The sequence below is a fragment of the Peromyscus leucopus genome, chromosome 5 (assembly GCF_004664715.2).
Source record: "Peromyscus leucopus breed LL Stock chromosome 5, UCI_PerLeu_2.1, whole genome shotgun sequence".
NCBI lineage: Eukaryota > Metazoa > Chordata > Mammalia > Rodentia > Cricetidae > Peromyscus > Peromyscus leucopus.
Window position 1 is genome coordinate 119,238,202 of NC_051067.1, and position 22,845 is coordinate 119,261,046.

General features: G+C 44.8%; 1 protein-coding gene across 1 annotated transcript in view; it reads right to left on the minus strand.

Annotated features, from left to right (window-relative positions):
- The window catches only part of Cdyl2 (chromodomain Y like 2), a 198,720-nt gene extending 177,484 nt beyond the window's left edge, over window positions 1–21,236 (minus strand). Inside the window, exon 1 of the mRNA XM_028875701.2 lies at window positions 21,088–21,236. Coding sequence (XP_028731534.1) covers window positions 21,088–21,111 — 24 coding nt within the window. The 5' untranslated portion in view covers window positions 21,112–21,236. The remainder of the gene's footprint in view (window positions 1–21,087) is intronic.
- Window positions 21,237–22,845: the final 1,609 nt, after the last annotated feature.

Genomic DNA, 22,845 nt, shown 5'->3' on the forward strand with positions numbered 1-22,845 from the left:
TGAGGCAGGAGCAAGGATAGGTGGGGCTGGCAGGCAGAGAGAATGAAGAGGAGAAATCTAGGAGGAAAAGATCCAGGAACAAGAAAAGAAAGAGGAGGACAGCAGGGGCCAGCCACCCAGCTACACAGCCAGACACAGAATAAGAAGGAAAGAAAAGATGACAGGTAAAAGCCCAGAGGAAAAAAAGTAGATGGGAAAATTTAAGATAAGATAAGCTGGCTAGAAACAAGCAAAGCTAAGGCTGGACATACGTAAGAAAGAATAAGCCTCCATGTGTATTTATTTGGGAGCTGGTTGGCGGGCCCCCAAAAGAGTCGAAGAGTAAAAACAACCAAAAAACAGTGCTGCTTGCTCCCCATGGCTTGTTCAACCTGCTTTCTTATAGCACACCAGCTCAGGGATGGCCCCACTTTCAACGGGCTGGACCCTCCTCCCCCATCAATCACCAACTGTGAAATTGCCCTATAGGCTTTCATACAGCCTGATATCTTTTCAACTAAGGACAGCCTGATCTTATGGAAGCATCTCTTCAACTGAGGCTCGTTCCTCTATTGGATGACTCTAGCTTGCATTAACTTGACATAAAACTATCCAGCACAACTTGTAACATGTAAAGGAGGTGAATTAGTCATCAAAACCTCCCTACAAAGAAAAGGTCAGGGCCAGGTGGCTTCACAGGTGAATTCCACCAAAGAATAACACCAGTGCTCTTAAACTCTACCCAAAAATTAAAAGGCATTATATTTATAATTTCACTTGGTGAGACTAGCACTGGCCTGAAACCAAAGACAGAGGGAAAAAAAAACTAGAGGAAAATATCCCAAAGATGACAAAGAGAAAAATCCCCGTGGAAATTCTAGCAAACTGAATTCAGCAGCATATCACAAACAGTATACACCATGACTGTGAGGGATGTATCCCAAGGATGGTAGAACATTAATAAAAATCAATAGATGAATCATACCACATTAAAAATGAAAGCAGCACTAACACACACAAAAAAGGGCTTTTGACAAACCCAATTCCCTTTCACAATATATATATATATATATATATATATATATATATATATATGAAAACTAAAAAAAAAAAATGAAACTCCCTCAACATGGTAAAAGCTGAAAAACACACAGCTAACATATTTGATGCTAAAAGATTGATAGCTTTTCTCTAATGATCAGTTATAAGAAAACAATGTGTGCCGGGTTCTGCTGACTCCCCATGGGAGACCTTGATTGTGGGATGTGGGGTAGCTTGGGAGAGAGGGCTGGGGGTGGGAGAAGGGAGGAGATGGGATCTGTGGGTGGTATGTAGAGTGAGTAGAAAATTCCTTAATAAAGAAAAATGATAAAAAAAAAAAAGAAAAGAAAAGAAAACAATGTCCTCTGCTTCTATCTTATACAGTATTAGGAGTTCTGGCCTTATATGTGACACCAAACCCCTGGGTAGAGAAAGGAAAAATAAACATATTGAGCTTCATTAAAATTATTATTTTTGTGCATCAAAAGATACTTTCAGGAGATTTAAAATATAACATAAAATAGGAGAAAACATTTTCAAATCAAAATAAGGGTTTAATATACAGAATATATTTTTAAAGGAACTCCTACTACTCAACAACTAAAAGCAAAATATTCAATTCAGAAAGTAAGCCAAGTGGAGCTCAAGAGGTGGCTTGGTGGATAAAGTGCTTGCTGCACACATCCAAGGACCTGAGTTCAGATCCCCACATGAACCCGCTGCAGTGGTACACATCCCTTTATAGTTGCATTTGCTTTAATGGTTTCCTTTTATTTTGTTTATCTTTTTGTTTTGAGATGGATGCTCAGTGTACTATTTTTGTTTGCAATACTTACATTTAAGGTTACGAATGTTCCTCAGAGTCCTACTTTACCCACACATTGCTTTCTGTTCATTCAATTTTTTTGTTTTTGTTTATGTTTATGCTTTTTTTATTCTGAAAATTCAGGTTCTGGCTTCTCCTAAGACCAATTCAGACAGAATCTGGTGTCCAAATAATAAAATGTGGCATTCGCTGATAAAACCTACCCCTATTCTAGGTAATATATTTTAAGTGGGGCATTAAGTGATTTGTGATGTTCTCAATCTTGGCCAAAGAGGCTTCTTTTTACAGTAGGTTGAGGTTAATGACTCAAATCTGTTAAAAGTGCTGAGACTAAGTGACTGTGAGTGTTCAGGTATAAATGGGTCACCTACATCAATGCCCCTCTTCAAAGGCTTGGGAAACATTGTGGAGCTGTGAAATGCTGACTTCTGGACATCACAAGGTACACATAAACTTACAGAAGATAGTGTTACCTGCCCAAGACCTATACAAGATCAAGTCAGTTATGCTTCCAGCATGGGTGGAGAAGGGGTTCATGAGGCTCTACCTCCCCCCAGGAGCTATTGACAGTTTATGACTGCTGGCAGAGAGAGAGGGAGAGAGAGAGACACTTTTCTTTGGGGTCATGGCTGATGGTAGGTTGCCCATGTCCCAGTAGATGGCCACACATCCGTGTGCATATAAGAAGCACTCACTGAACTCATAGGGTATTAATAACAATTTTTTTAAAAAGAAGACATGAAGTTGGGAGGGATATGGAGTAGGTCACTAGAGAGATTGGGAGGAGGCAATGGTGAATGGCTATGATCAATATTCAATGTATACATGTATGAAACTTTCAAAGAATAAAAAGTAGTATTAAAAAAAGAATTTCCAGCCTTGTTGGTGTCCAAGGGCTGTGCTGTCACAAGAGTTATGCTGATCTGAGTGGACTGTGCTGCCACCCAGAGCCATGGTGTCATCTGGGCCCAAGCTGCTGCCAAGGGCCATGGCTGGGTCCATGGTCCTGCTGCAGCTGGTGTCTGTGGCCCATGTTACCACAAGGAGCCATAGGAACCATGCATGATGAAATCAGAGGGCCGTGCTGAGCCCACCCCACCCTTCACTGGCCCTGGGAGAGCTGGCCCTGACCCTCATGGAGGGCTGCACCCCACACCATCACTCCCCACCCTGCACTCAGGAGAGACAGTACCACCCCTCACCATGGGCATGGGAGAGCTGGCTCTGCCCCTCACCTGAGGGGCCAGTCCCAGTGGCCCAGACTGACCAGATCAGCTACTAACCAGGCCCACAGTCAGGCCTTGGGTTGGCCTACCCTAACATCTACCCCATCTATGATATGCTGGAGCATGTGAAGGGACAGGTCCTATGGACCTATACCTGCAGAATCTCCATGACTCAGGGTAGCTGTGGGATATCCAAGAGGAGTTCGGTGAAGGTCCAGTGAGGATGGTGTACCAGAAACCAGAGGCCTTGAACCAGACCAATGACTCACTGCAATGAACATTTGCAAGTAAAGCAGATTGAACCAAAGGGTACACTGTGTGACATACCATGGCTCCAATGCCACTCAGAAGAATGAAGAGGTGTTGGAGAAGTGAGAAAGACAGAGGAGCAAAGAGGTTTATGTTTGTTTGTTTGTTTGTTTCGTAGGTTGGTTGGTTTGGTTTTAATTTTTTTAAATTTTCTTTGTTGGGGAAGCTGCAAGGGTAAAAGGCAGATATGGGGAGACTGGGAAACAAGCAGAATTGGAGTGCATGATGCGAAATTCCCAAAGAATCAATAAAGAAATTATGTTTTAATTAATTAATTAATTAATAAAATAATTTCCTGCAGTGTCTACACATTAAACACTCATTGAAGACGCCTGTTACTGTTTGCACTATTTCATACACAAGGAAGTGTCCTCTCAACAAATTCAATTGTCAATAGGATTCAAGATGAGATTTCTTCAAAGGAGGTATCATGAGTCTGCAGTCAGTAATTAAAAGGGGACTTGCACTAGCTCCCCCAAAAAGTCAGTACTGAAGTCATACAAAAAGGGGAGGCAACAGAATGAAAAAAAAAAAAAAACGCCTCAAGGTGCCAGACTTTTCCATCTCTGCCATGTTTGATATGGAAGATGAGAACATGACCTGATGAGCCACACAGCAGCAAAGTATGCATCTGCTCAGAAAGCTGGGTCTGCTGTTTAAAGAAAGCCATGCACACTCAAAAGACAACTCTATGGCTCCCTTCTGCTGTCTATTAACCACAGGCTGCTTCATAGTCTCCATGTGTATCTTATTCTTCAAAGCAGATAAGGTTTTTAGGTTTCAACACACACAGAAATAAATAGAGTGATGTAAATATCAGGACAATCAAATCCTTCTCCCCTTTTTTCTTTATAACAGCATGGGCTTTGGACTCTATTCCTTGGTCTGACTTCCAACAGTTGACATGTGAATTGGTATTTCCAGAAAAATTCAGCTATCAGGGTTCCCCATAATGTCAAGGCCTGTGATGTCAGTCAGGGGGAAAGGTCTCAGACCCATTCATCATCACTAAGAGACTTTACCAGGACCCAAGCCCATGCATGCTAAGCTGCCCTGGACTCCTTCATTAAGTCTTGCACAAGAACACAGGAATGTCATCAATATTTTCAAGGCAACTCCCCAGAGGAACACGGGAAGACACTGCTTCTATCTCATGGGCAACACACACAGAAATCAACAACACAAGCAGCCAGTTGTTGCGCCTCAGACATTTGTCTCCTTCAACAGTCAAAGGGGCTCTCACTTTTTATTGCCTGCTAAAGAAGTCCATGAAATAGTCAGCATGACTTTGAAACTCTTGTCCAACTCCAAGACTTAGTGATCCTCTGAAAACAGGACCGTGCTGTCTTATTGAAAATGCAATGCTCCCACTGAGTTTGACTTACAGGAAAATGATTGTCCACTAACTGACCAGCAAAGATGCAGAAGAGAAACCTTAGAGTTAAGGAGCACAAAAGGTTGGACGTTCCTCTTCAGCCTCATGCCAACAAAGCTATAGAGACATCTGAGACAATTTCAACTCTCACACACGAAGGGCATGTGCATATTAATTCTTCCATTGAACTGATTTTTTTAGTCCTGTCCTTTTCCAAATGTTAAAGATGGAAGACTTTAGACTGATTCAAAGCTCACAATCTAAAGAGAGGTTTTGAAAATAAGTTGAAACATTGATAGTATATCCAAGCAAGTTTTAGAATGCAAAGAATGAGATTCTGTAGGATCTCAAAGAAGAGGCATAAAGCTTTAAGTTCCATTACATAGATTGACTTTCAACATGTGTTTAAATTCCAGGAAGACCTTGGATGTCAGGGTTCTACATAATGTCCAGGGCTGTAATGTCACCAAAAGTACAGGCCTAGCCTTATTCATCATCACTAAGAGAATTCACCAAGGCCAAGGCAGTACTCAGCTCCTCTGGCATCCTTTGTTAAATCTTGAGGCAACAAGGCTTTACTAAGTGTGGCGTCTAAGCAGAAACCAGGAGGAGTTGAAACCATGCTCCCAAAGATGGAGCATAGTTGACAGTCGAGGCTGGTCCATCATCTAGAAGTATGTTAGAGGAGATCAATCATGGATCATGAGACACTCAAGAGTGGCAAGCAGCTCTCTGAGTAGAACACACCCTGCACACAGGAGAACAGCAGGGGGTAAGGAGGACAAGCCACACAGAGCTGACACACCTCCCAAAGATACTCTACCAGAAGATGGTACAACATGAGTTTTTTCAGATCCTGGTGAGGACACCCCAGAGAAAAGCTGGCATGGACACCTGAGACGTACTAGAATGACTCAAACGATGAAAGGTATCCCATGAGCTACAGTGATGAGAACGAAAAAGACAAAAGATGGATGCCAGAGATATACAGGCTGCCGATTCAACAGAGCAGACACCATGTCTGAGCAAAACAAAAAGACTACTTTCTGGCTTGAGAATGGACAGATGAGGGTGAGAAGGAAGATTCTAATTTTGACTTTTTGTATATTGAGTTTAAAGGGCCCAAGTAGAATTAGATGGATAGTTCTTAAGCTCAGAAGAAGAATCCAAGCAAGTGTCAGAAACACCAAAACCAGCAATCCAGTCTGTTTGGTACAAGATGTCAGAAGAAATCTGGGATAGACTACCATTTTGTAAGCTGCCATGTTTAAGGCACAGGCAGAAGAAAATGAGGACACAGAGGCGACCAGGCAGTTGAAGATGCTCCAAGAATGGGGTGGGATGCTCAAGAGAAGTGATGTCTCCCTGTGACATGTCTCCCTGTATGCGTTTCATGTCACGTGAGCAAACTTGACATGTGGCCAACATGTCAGTACTCCAAACCAGGTATGAGTCCCAAGAAGGTAGCAAATGACAAATGATATCTTCAAGAGAGGCATCAGTGTGGCAGATGTGAATCCAAAGAGATCCAGAGAAGAAAGACTTGCCCACCAGTAAATGGCAAGAGTTGGTGTCAATACAAAGATGTGACACTCAGTCCAGGTCATCTTTGGGGATGAGTAAACACATCCAACAGATGCAAGGAAACTCTCTGCTATTAAAACCTCACAGATGTCACTCAGGAGAGCTACCCTGCCCCATCCCACAGAGCAACCTTCAGTGCTGAATGGCTGATACAGGGGTCCAAGAGCACCATCCCCTTGCCTCAACTGGGGATGTTTCTGAGGGGCCACCATAACTTTTTTAAGATCAGTGGGAACTCAACTGCCATCTTTCTGTACATCACCATCTGTCTAGTCTTGCCTCCCTAACATCCTTCCAGGCCTATCTCCTGAGAACAGTCTTCTAGATTCCCTCTAGACACAAGTTTCTATGTTAGTTAGTTTGTCTCCAGGCAACTCAATCTTGAATGGATGGTATATATCAAATTGGACCAAACCACTGAGGCAAGGGTGTAGAGGCAGAGATACCAAGGGCAGAGGCAGCAATCCATTGGGTGACCTTTGTGTGTGCTCAACATGAAGCAGCTCTGTCACATGCAGAAGATAGAGACTGGCTACACTCTATCCAGTTGTCATCCACACTGATGAATGGTGGTTTGAAGGGTTTGATTTGCCTTGAGGGACTTTTGCTACCTAAGTCTATTCAGGATCCAGTGGCAGGCAAAATGACAACTTCAATTTCCAGGAACATCTAAAGGACTGAGGGATAACTACACCACACACAGGTAAAGGAAGTCTGGCATAAGTTGGTCTGGAAGCATAGGCTTTCAATATTTTCAATCATTCCATTCACTGAGGGGTGACTTAAGGCTACTGTGTCACCAGCAAAGTCCTACAACCTGGGAGTACAAGCACAAATGATCTCCAGACACAGTCTCTCTGTCAATGAGCCTGCTGTCCAGCAGGAAACAGTGGAACTCAACCATAGAGCATTTTGCCCAGTCAAAATGAACACGTGGACAGTTTTGGCATAGATGTCTTTTCCTAATTTAACTGACTAGTTAGTTTTCTTACCACTGACTAGGTTAACTGAGGCAAGCAGCAAATTCTAGTTTAATAGCAAATGCTTTCAATGAAACCTCAAAATATTACCTGCCTTCCTGCAAGCAGTCTGTGATCCATCATCTTGTTCCTGTGTTTGATTTGCTGGTGCATAAGAAAATGACCTTGAACTTTCTATTAAAAGTACCTGTGAGCAGTATCAGGCTAGGTTTACTTTGGGTTGCTTTGACCGTGTGGTCTTGCAATCTCAAGGTATGGTTCATTTTCAATGAACCCCAAATCTTTGAGAATGGAAATTTGTTTGTATGTCTGTCTGTTTCAAGGATGTACTTCTAACACCTAACCATGGTTCTCATCCCTTCCTTCTCTCAAATAATCAAGGCAGAGGACCTAGATGTATCAATAAGCCCCAACAATACAGAACAAAAGTTTAATATATCCTGTTATCACACACTTATTACATACTAGAACATACATCAACCACTACCACCTCAGCCTTGAGTGGCATTTGAGTGGTAGATGTGTGCTACAAAGAGTGTATTTCCCTGTACTACTTTACATGAGAAGACATGGATAGGAACTGTTTTGAGAACAATGCATATCTATAATGTTGCTTTTAAAAGAAAGCACATTGTGTTAGTTTGAATGTAATTGGCCCCCTTAATCCCATAATCTCAAAGGGAATGACACTATTAGGAAGTGTGGCTTTGTTGGAGTGGGTATGGCCTTGTTGGAGGAGGTATGGCCCTGTTGGAGGAAGTGTGTCACTGTGGGGGCGGGCTTTGATGTTTCACATACTCGGGATACCACCCAGTGTGTCAGTTGATTTCCTGTTGCCTGCAAGATGTAGCAGGCTCAGCTCCAGCACCACGTCTGCCTGCATGCCACCATGTTATCTGCTATGATGATAATGGACTGAACTTTCTGAAACTATAAGTGAGCCCCTCAATTAAATGTTTTCTTTATAAGTGCTTTCTGGTCATGCTGTCTCCTCACAGCAATAAAAACCCAAACTAAGATATACATTTACCAAAACTTTGAATATATTCCCAAAGACAGCAAAAATAAACACAGTATTCTGAGGTCTGCTCACAAAAGAAAAAAATAGGAAGGAAATGAAGGAGGGAGGGAGGGAGGGAGGGAGGGAGGGAGAGAGGGAGGGAGGGAGGGAGGGAGGGAGGGAGGGAGAGGAAATTGATCAACACCATCTTTCAACATAGAAAACTCCTGGGTAAGGGCAGATCACAACCATATATGGGTGTTGGGTTGTCTGTGTGTTTCCTAACATTCCTAACTGCTAACAGCTTTTTCTTAATGATTTGACCAACGGTGTAAGTATGACTTGTATAGTGATGACCTGTTGCTTCTCATCTTTAAAATATTAAAATAATGCAAATAAATACAAGCTCTCAAAAAGTGCATAATGATTAATTTGAATGTTGGGATTTTAATTACTACATTCCAAAAAAGAATTTAAAATACACTCATGGCCAAAGGATCTGTACCCAGCATAGTTATAGGCACATACATAACTAACATACTATTTATTATTGCTTATTCAACAAGTAACCATATTTTTATGCATATAGGTATTTTGCCTGCATGTCTGCATGCCACATGCATACCTGGTGCCGTGAAGGTCAGAAGCGGGCATCAGATCCCCTGAAACTGGAGTTCTGTCTGGTTGTGAGGCACCATGGGGGTGCTGGGAATCCTACCTGAGTTCTTGTCCAGAACCCTTAACCACTGAGCCATCTCTCCAGCCCTCAATGACTATTTTTAAAACTAAACCCAACTCTAGCAATTTGCATAATCTCTATGGTTTGAGACAGTTTTTAAAGCACTGGGCTAAAGGACAAGGAAACTAAAATCAAGGAGGAGAATTCCCTGGTGAAGACCCTGAGAATGGGGAAGTGGCTTCTCAGTTGGTGAGTAATCCAGCATCTCAGTCCCATAGATGTGCTCCTAAAGTGTCCATGCTGATATTTCCCTGAGTTGCTCATTAAGCAACTGAGATTCTAGGAAAGGTGTGGTAACTGGAGTCAAGCAGGACCCATTTAGAAGAGACACTGTGCATAAAATGACAACCCTTCTCAGGGGCCCGTTGCTTTTCACAGGCATAATCAACAGATGGGCCTTTTACTGGAGTGGTGACCACTGGAGATACAGGCATCCACTCACTGGCTAAGGATAGTGGGACAATGTAGGAAGCTGACAGTAAGCTTAAGAAACAAGAACAGGTGGATAAGGGTGGGAAGAACTACTGGACAATCTCCACCTTCAACAGCTTCTCAGGACAAGGACTGGCTGAGGCATCTCTGATCCTCAGACCCTCAGTCCTATCTGTGCTGAAGTGCAGTACCTCCCCTGGCTGTCATGGAACACACCACAAGCCATGGCGGTGGTGTGGAGTGCCTTCCTGGGGGGTTCTCAGAGTTACCAAGTCCACTCAACCCTGAGCTCCTAGGCTTATGGCTTGCTCTTACACACACACACGCACACACACACACACACACACACACACACACACACACACACACACACACTGAACAAGGCATTTGAGGAACAACCAACTCAAACAGAAGGAGTAGTATCAAAAATATAAGTGACCTATCTCCATTTATAATGGTGGTCACCAAGGATCGGAGGTGCAAAGGCTCATCTAGCTGCCTACCATTGTCAGGGGCAGAGTGAGAGGAAGCAGAGCTACTTGGGCACACACAAAGAGGGTTGGTTATTGGAAAGAACTGGCTTGCCCAGTGTGGAGCTGGTGAGACAATTACAAAACAATCCATGGGGCAGGAGGTCATCAGGAAGGGCAAATGGAACTCTAGGACACAGGCTAAACAGATGGCCACAGGTAGGCTTTCCACTTCTTCAAGAAGCCTGTTTTAGTCTTAAGGCATGTCAGCTGATTGATTCAAGCCTATCAGCTTTGGCTGCAAGAACCTCCCTTAAAGTCAACTGATTAGGAACTTTTAACCATATCCACAAAAGACCTTCACTGCAAAACCTAGATTGGTATTTGACCCCAAAACCGGGAACTTAAGCAAGTTAGCAACCAAAACCGAGCACTGTAGATGGATTTTTCTTTGGGCCACCAGCTCACAAAAAAACAACACAGCGACTGATTATTAGTTATGAAAGCTTGGCCTATAGCTTAGGCTTGTCCCACTAGTTATTATAACTTAAATTAAACCATCTATATTAATACACATTTTGCCTCGTAGCTTTTTACCTCTCTTCCCTCTTACACCTTCTGTTTCCTCTCTGTCCTCTGGCATCTCTCCCACACCAAGATTCATCTCCTCTCCTTCTCTCTCTGCCCAGAAGTCCCACCCAACCTCTTCCTGCCTAGCTAATGGCTATCCAGCTCTTTATTAAACCAATCAGAAGGCACCTTGGCAAAGACACATCTTCACAGTGAACAAAAAGATTATCCCACAACAGAGCATCAGGCCGATCTGTCAGCAATATGTGCTGTTCTGTCCCTTCTCAGACAAATGCTGTTGCAGTAAAACCCTCAGTGAAGAGTTTCATCTGCAAGTCCTCGACTTAGACATTTTCCTTGAGCCAATTTTACTTATTGGAAAGGTTCTTTGTGACAATATTATGCATATTCTACTTTTTTCTCCTGTTAAAATTACTGAAGATGAGACTGGAGAGATTTCTCAGTGGTTAGGAGCACTTGCTTTTCTTTTGGGGGACCTAAGTTTGGTTCCCAGCACCTACATCAGAAAGCTCACAAATGCCTGTAATTCCAACTCCAGGGACTCTAATGCACTCTTCTGCCCTCTGTGGGCACCTGTATTCATGTGTGCAATGGCATGCACACTTGTGCACACACATACACACATACATATTTTTTAATTACTGAAGACATCAGATACAATATCAATGGGCTCATAAGACTTATGGAAAGTCATGTCTAAGAATGTAAGGGGTCAAAGAAGTTAACAACACAACCATTTGGTAAGCAAATCATTCAAGCAGATGTAGAACTAGAGAGATGGAGATGGCTGGTCCTTCCTCCCATTTCACGCAGGTATCACTCTGTCCTCCACATCGCACCAGACTCTCTAAAGAACTGCCTATGAAAGATATCTCTACATTGACATTCCCCTCAACAGCATCAAGCTGCAATCAAGCCCTTCTCAGCCCCCAGCACACTCAATGGGACAGCTACATCCCACAGTTGCCAATAACCTATTGATTGCTCAATCCATGGACAGTCTACTAGTCTCTCTCTCTCTCTCTCTCTCTCTCTCTCTCTCTCTCTCTCTCTCTCTCTCACTCACTCAAAATTCAATTTTCCATTGACTTCCACCACAGCAAAGCCCCTTGTTTTCCCTTCACTTACTTCTCTTGCTTGTAAAGCCACTCTCCTTTTCATCTCTCTAAAATGTCCACTTTCCCCATCAAGGAGCTACTACTCAGGCTTACAGACTGTTCTTTGGTTTTTAACTATAATCTGTGTGCTAATAGTACTCAATCTGTGTACATACACTAATACTCAACCTGTCTCCATACTAGATACTGCTCCTGAGCTCTGAGTTTGGGTACCTGTTGCTATGGGAACCTATACTTGGGTGTTTCATGGTCCCTGACTCACTGCCCTTTCCACTGCCTCCATACCTCCTTCAAACAAAACTTTGCCCCAGGTTCCAACATGAGCCCAATGGGCTAACAGAAACGTAGGAATTGCCCCCAACTCCTGCTTTCCTTTATTCCTATGCACTGGTAAGCAGTTTTATTTTGGCAAGTCAAGGGAGACTACCACTGAAAACCATGCTTCCTACACAGCTTCCTTTGCAGCTAGGTATTCAAGCCAATGAGATGACAGCAGAATCACAATTGGTTATGGAGAGGCAATTCCATTCAGCCTTCCATCTTTTTTTTTTCTCTTCTGAAAAAGATGTTTAGAGTTCTAAGGCTAAGTTGGAACATGAAAATGACCTTGAGGACAGAAGCCACAACTGAGGATAATGGGGTAGAGTAAAAAGAACCTGACACCTTGAGCACTTCGCTGAGTGGCATACCAAACCTGAATTCCAATCCAAGCTTTTCTTCACATAAAAGAATGCATCGTGTTAAAGGTAGGTTGTTATTGTATATTGTATATTGCACCTGCTACATATAATCCTGATAAACCAAACTGTGCTGATCTCTTTTAAATCTTCCAATCTTGCCCATTTCTCTCCATCCCCAACACCACTCCCATTCAGCTACCATCATCTCTCCTTCCAGTTACTAAAAGAGCACGCAGCACTGTTGTAAGGTCAACCTGCTCCCATTCTTCCTCTAATTTAATCAACTGTCCATTTTGGAAGTGAAATCTCATGTTATGAATTGTCTTACTTAAGGTTTCTATTGCTGTGAAGAGACACCATGACCACAGCAACTCTTATAAAGGAAAACATTTCATTGGGGTGGCTTGCTTATAGTTCAGCGGTTCAGTCCATTATCATCATGCTGGGACATGGCAACTTGCAAGCAGACATGGTGCTGGAGAGGCACCTGAGAATTCTATCTTGCAGGCAACATAAAGTGAATTATCTCACTGGGCAGTGTCTTGAGCATATGTGAGATCTCAAAGCCCACTTCCTCAGATCACACCTATTTCACAAGGCCACACTTCCTAATAGTTCCACTCCCTTTGGGGCCCATTTTCTTTCAAACTACTACATTCCACTACCTGGCCCCCAGGGGCTTATAATCATATCATAATGAAAAATGCATTCAGACCAACTTCAAAAGTCCCCATAGTCCATGACAGTCCCAAACTTATTTAAAAGTCTAAATTTTAAGGTCTCTTTTGAGATTCATGCAATCTCTTAACGGTAATCACCCATAAAATCAAAATAAAAAAAAAAACAGATCACATACTTCCAACACACAATGGCACAGGATATACATCACCATTACCATTAAAAAATGTAGGGAATGGAGCATAGTGAGGAAATACTGGACCAAAGCAAGACTGAAAATCAGCTGAGCAAACTCCAAACTCTGCATCTCCATATCTGACGTCAAAGTGCTCGTCAAATCTCCAACTCCTTTCAGCTTTGTTGCCTGCAAAACACTTTTTCTTGGGCTGGTTCCATTCCGTTAGCAGCACTCCCAGGCATGTATCTTATGACTCTGGCATCTCTAACATCTTTGGGTCTCCAAGGCAATCCAGGCTTCTCCCTCACAGTTTCACACAATGGCCTCTTTGGGCCTCCATTCAGGGACGCCCCTAACACATGCCTGGCCTCAGTGGCTTTCCTTAGTCACGAAGGAAGGTTCCATAATGCTTTTCTTCTATCTTTGATTCTAAAACCAGAACCATCTGGCCAAAGCGGCCAAGTTTGGCTGCTTGCTGGGGCTGGAACATGGCCCCCTTGTTCAATTACATCATTACCAGTTTTTTGTATTTGATGGTTACCTTCAGTGCCTAAGCTTGGCCATTCTGGAACTTGTTCTTTAGACCAGGCTGGCCTCAAACGCAGAGATCTGCCAGCCTCTGCCTTCTCAATGCTGTGATTAAAGGTGTGCACCACCACACTTGGCTCTAAGCTTTTCTTTAATTCCTTTTCACAAGTTGGAAACTTAGCTGGATGGGATCTTGCCCTGAGATCACTACTCCCTTTATTCCATCTCTTAATATGTTTGTCTCCTTGGCACAGGACTTAATTCCATTCTACTTAAATCCATTCCTCTTCTCATCAAATTTTACATTTTCTTGCTCCTTTTCATTATAAATCTTCATTATAGTTACCACTAGTAACCATGTGACAGAGTCTATACTAGATTGTTTTGAGATTTCTTCTGCCAATGGAATTAATCCAAAACTCTTCACTTTAGCCTCAGGAAAACTCTTCAGATAAGGGCAAAAAAGCAGCCACATTCTTCACCAAAATATCGTAAAACCGAGCTCTAGGCCACACATTCTTCTGTGAAACCTCTTAAGCCAGGCCCCCAGAGTTCAATTCACACTCAGCACCATTTTTCCATGTTCCTACCAGTATGGCCAATTAAGCAGTGTTTAAAACATCCAACTGCTTTCCTAACCCAAAGTATCAAAGTCCAAATTCCTCCAAACAAAAACATGATCGAGCCTATCACAGCAATATCCCAGTCCCTGGTACCAACTTCTGTCTTAGTTTTTCTATTGCTATAAAGAGACACCATGACCATAGCAATTCTTATAAAGAAAAACATTTAGTTAGGGCGAGTTACAGTTCAGAGGTTCAGTCCATTATTATCATGGTGGGTCATGTCAACTTGCAGACATAGTGCTGGAGTGGTAGCTGAGAGTTCTACATCTTGCAGGCAACAGGAAGTGAACTGTCTCACTGGGTGTTATCTTGAGCATATAAGAGACCTCAAAGTCTGCCTCCACAGTGGCACACTTCCTGCAACAAGGCTGCACCCATTCCACAAGGCCACACCTCCTAATAGTGCCACTCCCTTTAGGGGCCATTTTCTTTCAAACCAACACATGAATCAAGAGTAGTAAAAATATCCACATTCTTCAAACTATTACTTCTTAGAATCTAATCTGGGAAAAACAGTTCAATATGTCATCAATAATGATGGTTTTGGATGGTAACAATACCAGTACATAATCTAGATGCTCAATAACAGGGATTGATTATCAAAAAAGTAATATATTCAGGAGAAAATTGACCTTTCATTAAAAGTCCTGATAGGGTAATAGCTTAGGTCCTGCAGATCTGGCCACGTCCATTTCCTAGCTGAGTCTCCTCCTGGAAGCCTTCTCTCATTTCCCCAGCCTGGATAGCATGTATCCCTCCCTCAACATCCTCCTGGATGCCTCATCTTCTCCATCAAATACTTTCCCCACTGACTATGAACTTCAGTTCTCTTACATTATCTCCCAATAGACCACAGGCTTTTAGGGAACACCACCATCATTTCTCTGGTTGTAGGCATGTATTTATTGGTCTATAAATATGAAAAAATAAGTGAATGATGGTGCTACAAACTCAGCCAACCTAGACCACCTTTCACTGTCCAATAGAGGTGTTAAATATAATTGCATGTCTCTGATATTAAGACTGTCTATCATCACCCAGGCTGAACTGTTCTTAAAAATTGGTCAGGCTACAGCAGTCCTTTTTATCTCCCTTCAAGGATAGCCTTGGGCCTTGAAGAAATCACCTTATACAATAAAGAACAGCATAAAAATTGGCTTAAAAATAAGCCAATGGATCCTCACTGGAAAATCAAATACCTAGTCCTATTCATTAGATAGTACTATGATCCCAAGATTCCAACTCAACTGGTATATTGTCCTTGAAAGACATGTGTGCAGAGATTTAATAAGTCATCTTTGACAGAAAGGTCCTTAGATGTGGTTGATTAATTAGGCAAATGACATCAGCATCACAAGAAAGTCACGTAGGTTGAGATGCCATTTCTTCAACTTGTTAATATTAATGCTTACAGCAGTCATAGGCAAGCACTCTCACAAGGAAAGACTCTCAACAATGAATAGAAACATTAGCACAAACAAAGCTGGAAATGTGCTCAGTCACCATCTTGAAAACGAGTGGTAGCTAATATAGTGGCACCACCACCGTGTTGAGCTGCAGAGTGAAGCCAGAAGAATACACGAAAGAGTCCAACAACATTGCTCTCCATGTGAGTGAATGAATAAAGCAATGGACCAGACTTAACTTTGTCAGAAAACTTGTTTATTAGAAGTGAATGCTCTGGGCAATCTACAGAGAAACAAGGAATTGCCAGCTCTACCAGAACACTGTAAAGGACCACTGGACTTAATGAGGGACCCACCAGCCGATGTACTTCTACTAGATTTGTTTGGAGCTTAGTCAATGTTGTGGGCACAAGGTTGCATACATTTTCCACGACCTGCTTCAGAGCTGTCTCCCTCCACAAGCTCTGCTACTTCTAATGGGCAACTCTGTAGAACACAGGCTGCACATGCCCTGCCACAGGTAGAGACCTGTGTTCATCACTGTAGGGTTCATTTGCAACTAAAGTCAATGTCTTTTAACAAAGGGAAAGTATTCTGTTATTTTTATTTGTAATAAAGGACATTATATAACTGTGCAAACACACAGAAAATTGCACATATATAGCTCTGAACATAAGGAGGGAGAGATGTATGTGACACACACCCCAAAAAAAGATACAGCCATTTTTTTTTTTTTTTTTTTTTGGAGATAGAGATTCAAGAAGCATCAACAAACAGAGGCTGGCACAGAGATGCCGTCAGGTCCAACTCAGTAAGCGTCAGCCACTCTACACACACAGAAAGCATCCTCTTTGAACATTTTTGCCAGAAAGGCAAGTACCTTGTCCTTCATGTTGACTAATCAAGGGCAAAGGATGTGAGACACCACTGAACAGCAAGGAAAGCCACATGGTGGGGGTTTAAATGCAATCCCCCCTTCCAAGGGAAGAAAGCTGGCTTCTCTAAAAGAAGGCACATTTCTAGAGAAAGAACTGAGCCACCCTATTCATGCTGTGTGCTGCGTAGATTTCGTCAGCCTCAACACAAACTAAAGTCACCTGGGAAAAGGGAACCTCAACTGAGGGATTGCCTACCTCAGACTGACTTGTGGGCATGCCTGTGAGGCATTTTCTTGATGTGGGAGGGCCCAGCCCAGTGTGGGTTGTTCCACCCCTGGACAGATAATAGTCTTGGGTTGTATAAGAAAGCAGGTCATCACTCCTAGCCCACACGAAATAGGGTTTATTGGTTAAAGGTTATGATAAGCCATTTTATGTATACTCGATTATAATATTTAATTAAGGAAACACTATCATGTAGGAAGAGATGTCTTTTTCATTTCTTTTACAGTCAGTAACTGTACTAAATAATAAAGAAAGCTAATGCTGATCAAGCCATAGGGAGCAAGCCAGTAAGCAGCATTCCTCCATGTCTCTGCTTCAGTTCCTGCCTTGTGGTTCCTGCTTTGAGATACTACACTGACTTTTCTCACAATGATGGACTGTGTAATATGAAAGTATATCTTTCCTCACTCAAGTTGATTTGGTCAGTGGATTTATCTCAGCACAGAAACATAACTAGAACATGGTATCACCACCACCGAGAGATCATGAGCTGGGGAAGAAAAATAGGTAACTCTCAACCTAAGAACATCAAATGTCACTCAATGTGCTCTCTGGCTACTGAGCCCAGTTTTCTGTTCACTGATAAGAGTCATGAGTATGAGTATGTGAATGTGTGAAGAGTTAGGGAACAAGAAAAAAGACAAGATAATTGGTTTCCTTGTGCAAAGGATTGACTACTCCAGGGATGGAAAACTCGAATGCCTTCTAGATCCAGATTTATAGAATAAACATGGGGGGAAATGAGTGCTTTTGTATAAGAGGCATTGTGGAAAATGACAAACTAGAAATCTTCTGCTCCATCTGAAGGTATTCAATGATACTTTTCATATCTAGCAATGAGCCAGGGCACGCGCACACACACACACATACACACACACAGCCTAGAAGTGTCTCACAGACTATTTCTGATGTCTCATATGTTTACTAGCACATCTGGGGGGGGGGAATTACATTTTATATCCAGCCGTATCTGGCTGTAAGACAGTAGTTTTCAACCTGTGGGTCACAACCCCTTTGGGAGTCAAACAATCCTTTCCCAGGGGTCACTTAAGACCATCAGAAAACACAGATATTTACATTATGATTTATAATAATAGCAAAATTACAGTTATGAAGCAGCAATGAGATTTTATGGTTGGGGGATCACAACATAAGGAACTGTATTAAAGGGTCGAAGCATTAGGAAGGTTGAGAACCACTACTCCAAGACATCAATCAATATTTGAAATAACCTTCCTATACATGATAGCTAGAATGTACCAGAAGAGGGTAAGGGCTCTGGTATCAGAGAAATAAAACAGAGCAATCCATCAAAAATCCAAATTTCTGAACCTTCTCCTGCTCCAGGTTTCCTCACCAAGACTGAAGAGCATCATCATATAAACAAAACTCATTTTTCTGGTGTCTTTAAAATCAGCACCCAAGTCCCTAACAGAGCTCTCTGGTGAAGGCTTGCTCTTTATAACCGAGGTGTCTAAAATCACCAAAGAGAAGGTGAATCTCTGCAATCTGAACATCATCCTCACCATAAAGGGTCAAAGGTAGCATCAGCAGACACACAGGTGGAATATATGTTACAAAGTTCATCACTCCTAGACCATTCAAAATATGGTTTATTGGTTAAAGGTTATGATAAGCCATTTTGCATACACTTAAGTATAATATTTAATTAAGAAATATCATCATATAGAATGAGATGTCTTTTTTATTTCCGTTAAGGTCAGTAACTGCACTGAATATGCCCAGATTATTTTTCTTATTCAACAAACTATTTTTAAGGCTCACAACAGTTTTACAGCTAGAAATACACGTACTGAAGTATACTTGGCACTTCTTATTTTTAAGTTAAATTTGAACAACCAATTAAATCCCTCAGTCTATATTATGTAATGGAGGCACAGGCTATAAAAACGTTGACATTGGTTACTGTCTCATAATGCAATTTAGCCCTTCTAGTAATGGCTGTGCAAATAATCGGCCACAGGAAAACCATTTTATATCTCATACAATTACCTACCACCACAGAAGTAATTGTTATTATTGTCCTGCTTATTGAGCTACAATAAGCATCCTTGAGTTGCTGAGATAGTTCAAGGCCATTGTGGAAACTCCCATCTTCACAGACTCATCTGATGACTATAATTAGCAAGGTTAAGAATGGCAGTTTCAGATGAACATTAAGCAAGAAATTATCCCCAGAAGGTTCGTAAGCTTCAGACTTTAAATGGGAAGCACCGATGTCTCCTACGACGTCCACTTCCTGTCTTCACAAGGCCACCTGTCACCCAGGCAAAGTCAGCATCTCTGAGACAACTCACCATCCATGAGAAAATTCTATGACCCCCACAAGGTCAGTTTTGTCCCTAAATGGCATCTACTTTCTGCCTGTGTTCTGGTAGGACTGGTCACACTTCGGGGAGCTTGGTCAAATGCTTTCATTTCGGTGGGTTTGACTTTTGGTTTCAGGAACTGCCCTACCATCTTGAAAAGGATCGATGGATTTGGGCGGCTCACTGGCCACAGCTGTCAGTTTCTCATCAGGTTTCTATCCAACCTTGGCTTCTCTATCAGCACAAGCACAAGGAAGGCCATGGGGTAGAAGAGAGGCCAACTTTACTTTTTCTACATGGGTCCCACCTGAGCCTAATGGCTAGTAACCCATCGCTGGACTTCACCGAGCCCAGAATCATCCCAAAGGCTCTGGATACACAGGAAGCCAGGATGCCTACTGGTCTGTCTTCCATTTTCCTCTCACACCAGTCAACAAATCCACCATCTGGGAAGCTTGGGGTTCCAGGAGGGCCCAGGGAACAAGCTCACAGTGGATTGCCACTGCAGTCTCTTACCCAAAAGGTTAACTCAACCTGTTCTAGGACTGCATGGAAATTTAGACACACCTTAAGAATGACAGCTATTGTGACTGATTGAAACTGGAGGGTGGGGGTAGGAAGCCCAAAGTGACCCTTGACACTGGTTTCTTTCAGCATCTGCAGGCCTGCTGGTAGAGGGTGGCCAGTCCCTTTGGCTTCTTTATTCAGAACCTTCTCTTGAGAAGGAACACCTCTGAGGGCATCCTCCCCTGGGGTTGGTGGTGGCTTCTTGTTTGTCCAATGGTCCAAATCCCACGCAAGAACAGTTGTGGCTAAGCCCTTTCTCCCCAGAGACCATGGGTATTTCTCTATTGTTCAAAAGATGACAGATGGATGTCTTCTTTCAACATTTTGAACCGATTTCAAAATATCCAGTGCCCACGACTACCTGTGTGGCCTTGGAGACAAGTATTAGCCCCTGAATGTGCTAGAGAGTTCTGGGAACAGGATTCACACCCATGTCTCCCGACAAGTCTGACCACCCACATACAACTTCCACGGTCCACCTAGGGGGTCCCTCTGCAGCTCCCCTTTCACCCTGAGAGGCATGACACCAGCAGAGACCGCCCCCAAGACCCTGCAAGGAGAGCTTCAGAGCCCAGAGAAGGGGGGAACTAGGCAGCAGGTGGGGGGAGGGGGCAGGCACTCAGTGGCCCCTGTGGAACGGCAAGGGAGGTGCCCTCTGAGCACCCCCCCTCCGCCCCAGCACTCGTCTCCTTTGCATTCCCCCTCCCCAGGAGCCTGGCTCCATGGCAATCACCCACCTTCACCTCACCTCCCAGTCCAGACTCGAGCACCCCCGGGGGCTCGGCACCCCTAAATTGGACGGTCCGCAGCGTGGCCCCCCGCATTCCCTCGCACGTCCGGCGGCGACTTTTTTTTTTCTTTTTTTTTTTTTTTTTTACCTGTACTTTTCTGCACACTTGGGGCGGCTCGTCGAGGCTGAGCAAGCACCTCCCCGGGACCGCTACCTTCCCTCCCTCCGCCCCGGCTCCGCCCGGCTTCCTCCTTCCCCTCTCCAAGGCCGCAAAGTAGATGGAGTAAGAGAGTGTGTGCGCGAGAGAAAGAGAAAGAGGGAGCGGGCGCCGCGGGAGGCGGCGGCGGGAGGCGCGCCGGGCCCCCGCCACCCTCCGGTCCCCGCCGCCACCCTCGGGTCCGCCGACACCCTCGGGTCCCCCCGCCGCCCTCTGATCCCCGGCGCCGCCACCCGAGGGCTCAGGACTCCGCTCGCACCCGGTTCGGCCCGGCCCGGTTCCCCGGCGCCGCCCGCGCCCCGGCGTCCCCGTACCTCGTAAAGGTCCCCAGAAGCCATGCCAGGCTGCGGAACTTGGCTCGCCGGGTGTGCGCGTCTTGCTCGCTCGCGCGCTCCCGTGCGTGTGCGCGCGGGGGGCCCGGGCTGCGCGCGCGCGCGAGCGCGTGTATGCGTGCGTGTGTGTATGTGTGTGTGCGCGCGCGCGCGAGTGTGTGTGTGTGTGTATGTGTGTGTGTGTGTGTGTGTGTATGTGTGTGTGTGAGCGCGCGCGAGTGTGTGCGGCGTGTTGAGTAAACTGTGTTTTTGCAGAATGACAGGCTTGGGGGCCGCCTGTGCGCAGAATCGGAGCGGGCGGCGGCGGGGCTGGCGTAACCGGCGGCGGCCGCGGCGAATGCAGCGACACACGAGCGCGGGCAGCGGCGACCGACGGCTGCGCAGCGCGCCCCAAGCCTCGGACGCGGCCCCCCGAGCGCCCGGGCCCCCCGCGTCCCAAGGCCGGTGACTGCAGCGCTCGACTCGCCCCGGCGCCGCCTGCAGGAAGCCGCCCCGCGCCCGCCGCCCGCCCGGACGCTGCTACCACTGGGCGAGTCCCCGCCTCCCGGGAGCCCAGCCCGGCCCCCGGGGCGGAGGGGGCGGCGGCCACCGCGGGCCGAGCCCGGGGACCGTTCCCGAGCCCGACCGCGCGCGCGCAGCCGCGAGGGCCCCCAAAGTGCCCGGCCAGGTGCCCACCCCGCATGACCTGCTTGGGCTGCGAAAGGGAAGCTTGGAGGCAGGTCTCTACCTGCAGTTCACATGGAAGGGAGCCCCTCTTCAGTCCTGCTTCTTGCTTCAGGGGTACACCACTCTTCTCCTTCCCGGGGAGGGGACTGGGCACAGTCTTAGGAGACCTGGCTCCTGGGAGCTAAAGGGGCCCTTGCTTCCAGGATGGGTTTTCAAGAAGAGAAAAAGATGAAGAGGTCCATCCACAGGCTCCATGGAGAGCCAGGACATAGTGGCCATTCCCACTAAACCCTGCGAAGAGTTTAGGGCCAGGTGTTGCCTTCCCTCGGCAGCCCTCCCGCCCCACCATCCAGTCACTCATCAGTTAATCAGCAAACATTTCCCAAAGTCCACCCGACTGCAAGTGTCTATGGCCACCAGTGAGACCCTGCCCACAATGGACTTTGAATGCCAGAGGGAAGAGAAGAGGCAGGCAGCTCAGGGAAGGGAAGAAGGGCTCCTTGTGTGTCTCAACGGGAGCTGCAACTACTGCTAGCCTACAGAGAGAGGCAGAGGGAGGGATACGGGAAGTTATCTCTTTCTAAAACACATCCTTTACACATGGTCACCCTTGTGCTGAAAGGCTTCTCCTTGTGTGCTAACATGGCTATCTCAGAACCTGGACAGAGTGTTCTGAAGTTGGGAGGGGACACAAGGTCTTCACATAAGCTCCAATGTCCACCTTGTGTTTTTCTGAACCAAATATATGATGGATATAAGCTATATGCTCCTTCAGTCATTTGCCGTTTGCAGCACAGTGGTGAAATCACCTGTTGCCCTTTCTAAATGGGTGCCGGCGGACAAGCACCATGGATGATCCATGTACCTGTGGTGTTATGGCCTGTCCATCCCCAGGGAACTCAGGAAAGCTGACTCATGTCTTAATCTGAACCCTAGCCTCTCCTCCTGAAGAGGGGCAGGACAAGAGCTTGTCGAGTATCACCAACTTTGATCACAATTGCTGGTGGAGAGTGATCCAGAACCAATGTTTGTCGGAGTATGTCAAAATAGCAAAATGTGTTCCAATTTCAAGTG